Here is an 8,289-nt window from a genome sequence, read left to right as displayed (position 1 = left end):
GGGGAAAATGACATAGTATTAAACTGAATTTATCTTGTATTTATATAATGTAACTTATATGAGCATTTCAACTATTCATTTTACTCTTTAATAGTAATAAATCCACATATGAGTAAAATAATTGGTTTGAATATAAAGTATACCCTCAAAAGAAAAGAAAAGAGAAGAGAAAAACAAAAGGTAATTTACATATTGTGCTTCAATCTCGTGCTTTATTTTACTCACCATAGCTATGCTCCAATCCATTAAAAAAATTTCAAATGATCAAGACAACATATTTTTTGGTGACCAAATGATCTAATTAGAAAAAGGTAGGTAAAGAATGTATAGCAGCAATGCCAACAACATCATTAACTTGTATTCCAAATCAATTTATAAGAAGCAACATTTTCCAGTTGGAAGAACATGAACTAAACGACAAACTTGTATAAGCAGATTAGCAATGGCAACATTGGTGTGATGAACTCAGTGAATGCTTTCTTCTGATGAAAACGCTTGTAATGTTCAAGGAAACATCCCACAGAGATATTCGTCAAAGTTTTCATCATCGTCATCTGGCTTATGTTCCCCGTCAGATGTCAACGCCTTGCCTCCTGAAAGCCAAATGCAAATTCACAAACCAAGAAAATGCCAAACAAGAGACAAATTTATTTGGAGGGAGAGGGTAAGAAAGCAACCATATACCGAAACTATTCACTAATAAACTTTTTTATACGACTTCAGGTAATGCTTGTTAACATAACCATATGAAGCCAAATCTATCCTACCATGTAAGCTGCTGAGGAAGTTCTTTTGACCTTTCTTCTCATGTCTAAACCTACCATCTGTATAGAATTTGATACTGCTATCGCTATTGACCTACAAACTAGGCCAGTTTCACCATCTCCAAGTTGCTGAAACATCAGACCTGAAGTTCATGGGTAATGTTTTCTACAGGTTTGTAGTGGTGCAGAGTGAGCTGAGGTGAGGCATGAACCAGTAAACCATTTGCTTTTAAAGAACAAGTTGTGGACTAGAGATCCGACTCCCAAAAAGGATTCAGATATGTATAATAATGGCCCAAACTAGCACCTATCAGGGAAAGAATTGGGTTTTGGAAGCTTGACAGAGTGATATCAATAGAATACCTAACCACCAATCCAGAATATATATTTTGAGATATTGGAAGGCTACTAAAATAGGCAATGCACAATTTTATTAGCAAGGAAAACAAATCCAGCTTCAAAAGAATCATTGAAGGAGAAGAAGTCACAAGAAGATATCTATATTACACTATCATAGAGTCAAAGACCATAATGCCTTTATCTTCCTCAGTTAGGGAACGACTGCCAAGAGTATGTATATGATACTAGTTAACTTGTTTTTGCTTATGTATCTTCACCTACCACCTTCTCATTTAAGAATCTACGGTTGTAATACTTTATGCTCTCCATCCTGTATTCATAAACCACAAGTGATAATAGTTCAGGAGCATAATTTTGTGAAGCATACCACCTTTTCTCCTCTCTTTGCTTTTTCCATGCTTGCTAGTTGTGTCATCATCACTCTCAGAGCGATCCCTAAAAGGAAATTAATTACCCCAACAATTTGTTTGAATTTCTAGTCTTGTTCAGAAATATGTACATAGTACTAAATACGATTTACAGGACACTCACCTTTTCCTTTGGTGCTTTTCACTTTCTATTCGCTTCAATCGTTCCTTCTCCTTTTGTTTCTTATAATATAGCTTCTCTGCACATCTACCCAGTAATCAACTTCAATATAGAAATTCATGATCTAGAAACTAGCTAATCAACTCCAATATGAAATTTGCGAAGAAAAGAAGAGAAGATAAAAGTAGATTCTAAACTTGAGTGATTCCTGCTATAGTTCATCTTGATTACCGATTTTGCGAAAAAAATATAAGAATACATTTTAATGGCCTTTGAGAAGGCCTTATTAAAAGTTCACTTTATGAGCTGTGCATCTAAAACAAAAAAAATAAGGAACAACATGAGATCGCCAGTATATCAATAGGTGATATATCAGGTGCATAACTAAAATGCTTAAGGAATATTTAAGTAACTAGTAATGTTAACTAGGTGAGAAACGATAAGTTCCTTTGCTTTAGAATTATATCTACACAACAAAATGATGAAACTGTTAATAAATTACCCCTCACAGGCTACTAATTTCACTAGAGCTTGTTTGTTTTCTCCAGCTTCAAAATAGGAAAAGTTCACCTGGATATGCATAGGTGAGACATTAGCTAATGCACCCAAAAAGAAGATAAAAGAAAGCCTCAATGTAGATAAATTTGTATACTGTCATTAGGAACATCAAACATTCAGTTGGGGTTCTCTTTTTATTTGGAACAGTCTGCTATGCTAATTTCCTCTTCGTCATTTCAAATCCAAAGCATACAGTACAGATGATAGCTTTTTGAATTTTGCGAGTAACTGGAGCCTTTTCAAGCACATTTTCCACTTCTCCTACCCCTGTAAAATTGCTATGCTAATTTCCTCTTCGTCATTTTCAAATCCAAATCATACAGTACGGATGATAGATTTTGAAATTTGCGAGTAACTGGAGCCTTTTCAAGAACATTTTCCACTGTCTCCGTCGTCCCGTAAAATTTTTATCATTCCATTACGCTCCATTGGTTCAGAAAACAAGGCCACACAAAAATGAAACCAATGTCACCATGAAATAGGAGGTAAATGATGCCAAAAGAAAGTGATTTCCATTCCTCATTCAATCACTAAAAAATAATTGGCAGATAATCATGGCCACAAACTTGCCTCATAGCTTGACAAACCATCTTTATGGTCGCAGTGCTTATTACCACAAACAAACTGTCCTGATAGTTTAAGAGGCATTCAGTCAGAATTAATTCCAAAGAGAAAAACAGAAACTCCATAAGCTGAAACTGAAAAGCAACAAACTATAATGCATAGAGAGCACCCAAAAGATCGTTCATGGATAACAGTTCATTATTAGAAAACATTAATGGTTTTTTTTAAAGTTATTCTTCTTTTCATTGACACTTGGCATGCCCTTCATTGCCTAAAAGGTTAACCACTTATGCAGATGGCAACTCACCACCCATTGCACACAATGAAGGGTCGTTCATTCATGGTTATTACATTAGTGGAGGAGTTAACCAGAACTCATATGAAAATTTTTTAAAAGGGAAAACTACTTGATTGTCAAAGGAAGGACGCCAAAATAATTCCATCAGGTAGCACCAATAAGGAAGACTCCAAATAAATCCTGTTGAATCCTAAATGTTAAACGCCTTCCCAGTAAAACTGAATTGCCCTTTAATCTTCTCCTCACATAACTAATTTACTTTCAGCACACTCCATACTACCTAATACTAGGGGGTCGGGGACAATACAACACTTGACTGATGCGGTGGTGCCAGAAAAGGTATCCGGAATACATGAAAACAAATAAGTAGCAATTAGAAAGATAGTCTAAAAATAACTCAGTAGTATGACTGATTTCTACCATATGGTGTGTAGCTAATATGAGATCCCTAGCCAAAGTACAAAATGCCCTAGAACAGCATTTGATGAATATTTAAATGGACAATCCAACACTAAGAAGGGATCACCAATGTTTTATTTTAGAATACAGTAAAGAGAGATATTTTCAACAAAAACTTGACTTCAAACTGAGAATGAAGAGAAAGCATCATTTTTCACTCATGCTTGACTTCCATGATCCAGAAAGTTAGTGGTTTTCAATACAATTCATGGAGACCTAGAATCAACTTCATAATTAAGTTTTTAAAGCATTAAAGATGGTTAGCTTACAAAAGATAACTAACTACCTTTACCTGGTTCTACGAATTCTAGAATAGTGTTTTTATTTGCCAACTTATTGTTTACATTCAAAAGATTATATTTTGAATTTACAAAAGCATAAGACATAATCTTGGGGCCCTCCCAAGATTTGTTCTCCTTTATTTTCATTGGCTGTGAAGATATTGACTTATCACTATAAGTTATACTAACAACTGTAATGCGAAAGTTAGAAGATAAGTTCTGCTACAACTAAATGCTGGACAGAGGAAGAATCATGCTACAAGCATCATTTTGAGTGCTTCGGTAAAAATGTTTCAATTAACACTTATAGTTGAAGGCTGTCCTAATTACTTACTACTTAATAGGAGAAAAGGAATTTGAAGTAAACCATACCTTTCCCAGCTATTACTTCCTTTTCAGTCCTCCATCTAAGACCAATCTAAAAAGAGAACAAGCTGCGCTTTAGCAAAAGGCTTTGTATAAAAAAACTAAATCATGCAAAACTACAGAAAAAATAGTTGCATGCATGTTGTAGGTCACTTAAATATACTGTATAGCTAAGTTGGTGAGTCTTACTAGCTAGCCCAACTAAATTCGTTCTGAAATATGCTGAAAGTAACAAGTGTTCATTCAAATTCTCTTATATTCCAAAAAGGGCCCTCGTTTAAGAAATCTAAGGAGTAGTAAACAACAAGCAGAATATATGTATGAGATAGATGGACATCTCCATACATATCCAAGCCAAAAATAATTAGCATTCCTTGGGTTTAATCAAAGATACTGCAGTTCATAATCCACCATCTGGCTGAAGTTGAGCATCTAGGAAGCCAGCTGTTTTCTTTGATTACTGTTGGAAGAGATTGAGTCTACAAATTTTGATCATTCCTCTAGGCTCTAGAGGTAAAGTAATAACGAGTGATGGGGTGGGATCCAATTGACTATAAATGCCTACTAGCTACTAAGGATAAAAAAACTCATACCTTGCCAGTCTTGTAATGGGACATGTCAGCTATGCAATATCTTGAAAGCGTTAAGAGAAATAAATAAGTTGGAAGAATTCGTTTCTCAAAAACCAATATAGCAACTAAAGATTCTATAAGAACTTTGTCATAACACAACATTGTATGTATCATGATGTTGAACGTCACTTGACAAATATATATGCATATTTTTGGGAAGAGAATTAGTAAGATGACATGACAACATTTTCACTAGTTACTTCAACACTAAGTTTGGTATAACTAGCATTTTTTTATATTTTGGAGTCAAATGTTTTGGCATATTGGTTCGTCATATGTCCACTAGTAACCCGAGAACTATCTATTGTCCCTGAGTTAACATTTTTCTAACTACTTGGCCATGTGAATGTGCAAAATAAATTTCTCAATGTCATTAGTAAACATAGACTTGACAGATCCAATCCGAAATAAAGGACATAGTCACATAGCTATATCACTGCGCTCACCCTCCAATACATGAATTGTCTTTCACGGCTTCAACGACGTGATTGAATCATGTTTACTGATTTTCAAACCCAGGGGGGCAATAGAAAGACACGAGAAACCAATAACATAGTAAGATACTAATATCACTAAAGCAAAGGATACTCCTTGAACAGCTTGTCATAGTAGCGCTTTACTAGCTTGTGTTCCCAAGAATGATTCATGTCATCTTCCTCAGTCATTATGAACCTTTTGGCAATATGACGAAAGATATAGTTAGGATCACTGACTAAACATAAGAGCTCAAATAATCAAACTGCAGCGTTATTCATTAGGCTTTAGGTCCTATGTTAGGGATGGGGTCATATAGCATACTTACATGTTGGATTTAGATTTTCAAACCAAAGGTACAAACAATCAATGATTTCAAGAACATATCATTTCAATTTCTAAATGTATTTCAATGACAAAAACTTACACATATACAAAGTATTAATACTAAATCAGTGGACTTTGTATGGTTAAATACCAGTATAAAGCCTAATATATATAGTAGGGCTTATGTTTTCTATTAAAAGCTTTACATTGTTCACTAGCTCCCAAAGCCAAACAAATAACTTCTACTTGGTTGTCACAACAGACCATTTGAAAACTCAATTTCTTCGAAGCTCGAACTCGCAGGAACATTTTAAAATCAAACGAATGAAACCTACCGATATCCTTCTCTAATGGTGTCTTGGTCAGTTTTAACTGGCAATATTTCTCGAGCAGATTTCTCTTTTCCATAATAAGCAACTGCAACCATAAAATAAAAATGACTTCATAAAAAATGATTGAGCTCTGCTTATATCCCCAAATGCTCTTCCCACAGAAGAACCAGAAACGCATATACATACTAGTAGTACATATAACATGAAATAATATTTTATTTAATGCTGTGATTGTTCATAACATACCTATCCTAGCATTAGCAACAGTCATAAATTGATGAAACTAAAATTCAACAACTGACCGTAATCATTCAAAAATTTCTTGTGGCGATCGAATGCGTTGAGCCCTCGTATATGGTCCTGATACTGCCTGATTGTCCGGATATCCTAATTCAGAATTCTCTGACCTATACATAAAAATTTTAACAAGGAAAAAAAGAAATACATACTGCTTTCTTGCTTGTTTCTCGAAAATTGCTTGCTTGATAGACCCAAATGACGCCATGAATCTCTATATCTCAGCGACGGTTCGATTTTGATCAGAAATCAAAAGGGAATTTCTGTTTATTTCTGGATTTCCATCGACTGCTGCTTTCTTTCTCGTTGCAAACTAGTACTCCAATATTACGAACTAGTGTCTGTTTTTTTACATGGTAAATTAAGGATTGATGATAATGAAATTGTATTTGAAATATAATAAAAAAATATCTAATTAAGTTTATTATATTAGGACGTTCAGTTTGCAAGATTGTATCCAAGATTAAATTTGTTATGAGTTTGGTTCATGAAATTCAACCACATAACTCAATCCTAGATGGATAGCTAATCCTCTATAATTAAAATAATCTCACGACTCAATGCTAAATTTTATCTTGATATTATTTTATCTTGTCAATCGAACACCACCTTAATTTGACTATTTTAGTTCTTACTTGAAATAGAAATAATACTAAGTAGTTAAGACTAAACAAAATATAAGAGGGTCAGTAACAGAAGACGAATCTACTTAGTGGAGTAGTATTTAGTTAAGAGTAAATCTCAAAATTAGTACTCCCTTCGTCCCATTTTAGCAGTCTCATTGACTTTTCTGTCATATTTTTGTAAAAATGATAAAAAATAGTTAAAGATGAGAAATGATAAATTAAGAGAGAGAATAATATAAAGAAGAGTCTTATCTACATTATTGTCTCTCTTACTTTACCATTACTCCACTTTAACTATTTTTTATCATTTTTACAAAAAGATGACAGAAAAGTCAATGGGACTGCTAAAGCGGAACGAAGGGAATAGTATATGGAAAATGAGGTTCTTACATTTTAGGTCCGTGAAGTTGAAAAAATATTATCGCACGTCTTTGAAAAATCATTAATCACATTTCAAGTCCTTCTTTACTTATTTTTCTCATTTCAAGCATTATACATATATTTGTAGCAATATATTTTAAAAATATGTAATGCCTATTTTTACTTCTTACTTGTATTTTTGCATAACTTAAATTAAAAAAAAATAAGTACTATATTCTTATGAATTCATAAAATATCAATAAATTAGATTAAATATGCCCTCGAGGAATACAGAGACAAAATAGGGGGGAAAAAAACATAAGCAAATTATCTCATTAGTCCCTAATATTTTGGATTGTGACGCCACAAATCCCTGATAAAAAAACAGCGTTAAACTACTCTAACGTTTAATATAATCACGAATGATGTTTTTTCGGACTAAAACAACCTCAGGCCCTATAAAGGCATTTTTGTCACTCAATTATATTGCTAACATATTATTTCTATCACATTTCTGTCAGCAACTTCTTATGTAATATTTTAATAATAAGTTTTGGTACTACATACATAATTAAAATTTTGTCATTATTTATATTTTCTATTTTTTTTAATAATATAAAGATTTATCATTATCTGTACTAATTAATATGAAAATAATAAAATGAGACCCTTTCTTGCAAATTCATTTTCTAGTATTTTTCCGTGTTTCTATTTCCCTTATTTTTCTTTAATTTTTACCTTGATTTACGGATACATTTTATTTAGTATGAAAATATCCTAATTTTGTGGTATTAATCTGTAAATTTACATTCCCTTAATTTCAGTTACTATTATTAGTGAAAAAATTTCTCCAATGACTAAATAAATAATATCACATGCTTGAATATTTCCAAAATATTACTCAGGTTTCAATTCATGAATGGCAAGAAACTATGCAAATTTATATTTTAAGATTGAATGTTCATATGATGTTAAAAGTTTCAATTTGAGCTAACTTAAAATTCTCAATAAAATATCAAGTGTTTTCAAAAAAATAATTATTGTATCATTTAATCAAATGTAA

At 32.7% G+C, this 8,289-nt stretch overlaps 1 protein-coding gene across 3 annotated transcripts; it reads right to left on the bottom strand.

Moving 5' to 3' along the window:
- Positions 1 to 314: 314 nt before the first annotated feature.
- LOC125189087 (protein FRA10AC1) lies at positions 315 to 6,585 on the bottom strand. 3 transcript variants are annotated; one of them, XM_048086280.1, is made up of 11 exons: positions 6,393 to 6,585; positions 6,246 to 6,313; positions 5,947 to 6,028; positions 5,399 to 5,482; positions 4,772 to 4,811; positions 4,185 to 4,230; positions 2,781 to 2,839; positions 2,155 to 2,222; positions 1,656 to 1,739; positions 1,492 to 1,559; positions 315 to 593 (listed from the first exon to the last, which is right to left on the bottom strand). In XM_048086280.1, the coding sequence occupies exons 1-11, from the start codon at positions 6,446 to 6,448 to the stop codon at positions 505 to 507; spliced, it is 744 nt and encodes a 247-aa protein (XP_047942237.1). In that variant the 5' UTR covers positions 6,449 to 6,585; the 3' UTR covers positions 315 to 504. The 3 variants fall into 3 exon arrangements, with proteins under 3 accessions (XP_047942237.1, XP_047942238.1, XP_047942239.1); XM_048086281.1 differs by having other exon boundaries at positions 1,495 to 1,559; XM_048086282.1 differs by lacking the exons at positions 2,155 to 2,222; positions 2,781 to 2,839 and having other exon boundaries at positions 1,656 to 1,731.
- Between the last annotated feature and the right edge of the window lie 1,704 nt (positions 6,586 to 8,289).

The sequence above is a fragment of the Salvia hispanica genome, chromosome 5 (assembly GCF_023119035.1).
Source record: "Salvia hispanica cultivar TCC Black 2014 chromosome 5, UniMelb_Shisp_WGS_1.0, whole genome shotgun sequence".
In the NCBI taxonomy this organism is placed as follows: domain Eukaryota; kingdom Viridiplantae; phylum Streptophyta; class Magnoliopsida; order Lamiales; family Lamiaceae; genus Salvia; species Salvia hispanica.
The sequence above is the reverse complement of the archived record's forward strand: the minus strand, read 5'-3'. Positions and strand labels throughout refer to the sequence as shown.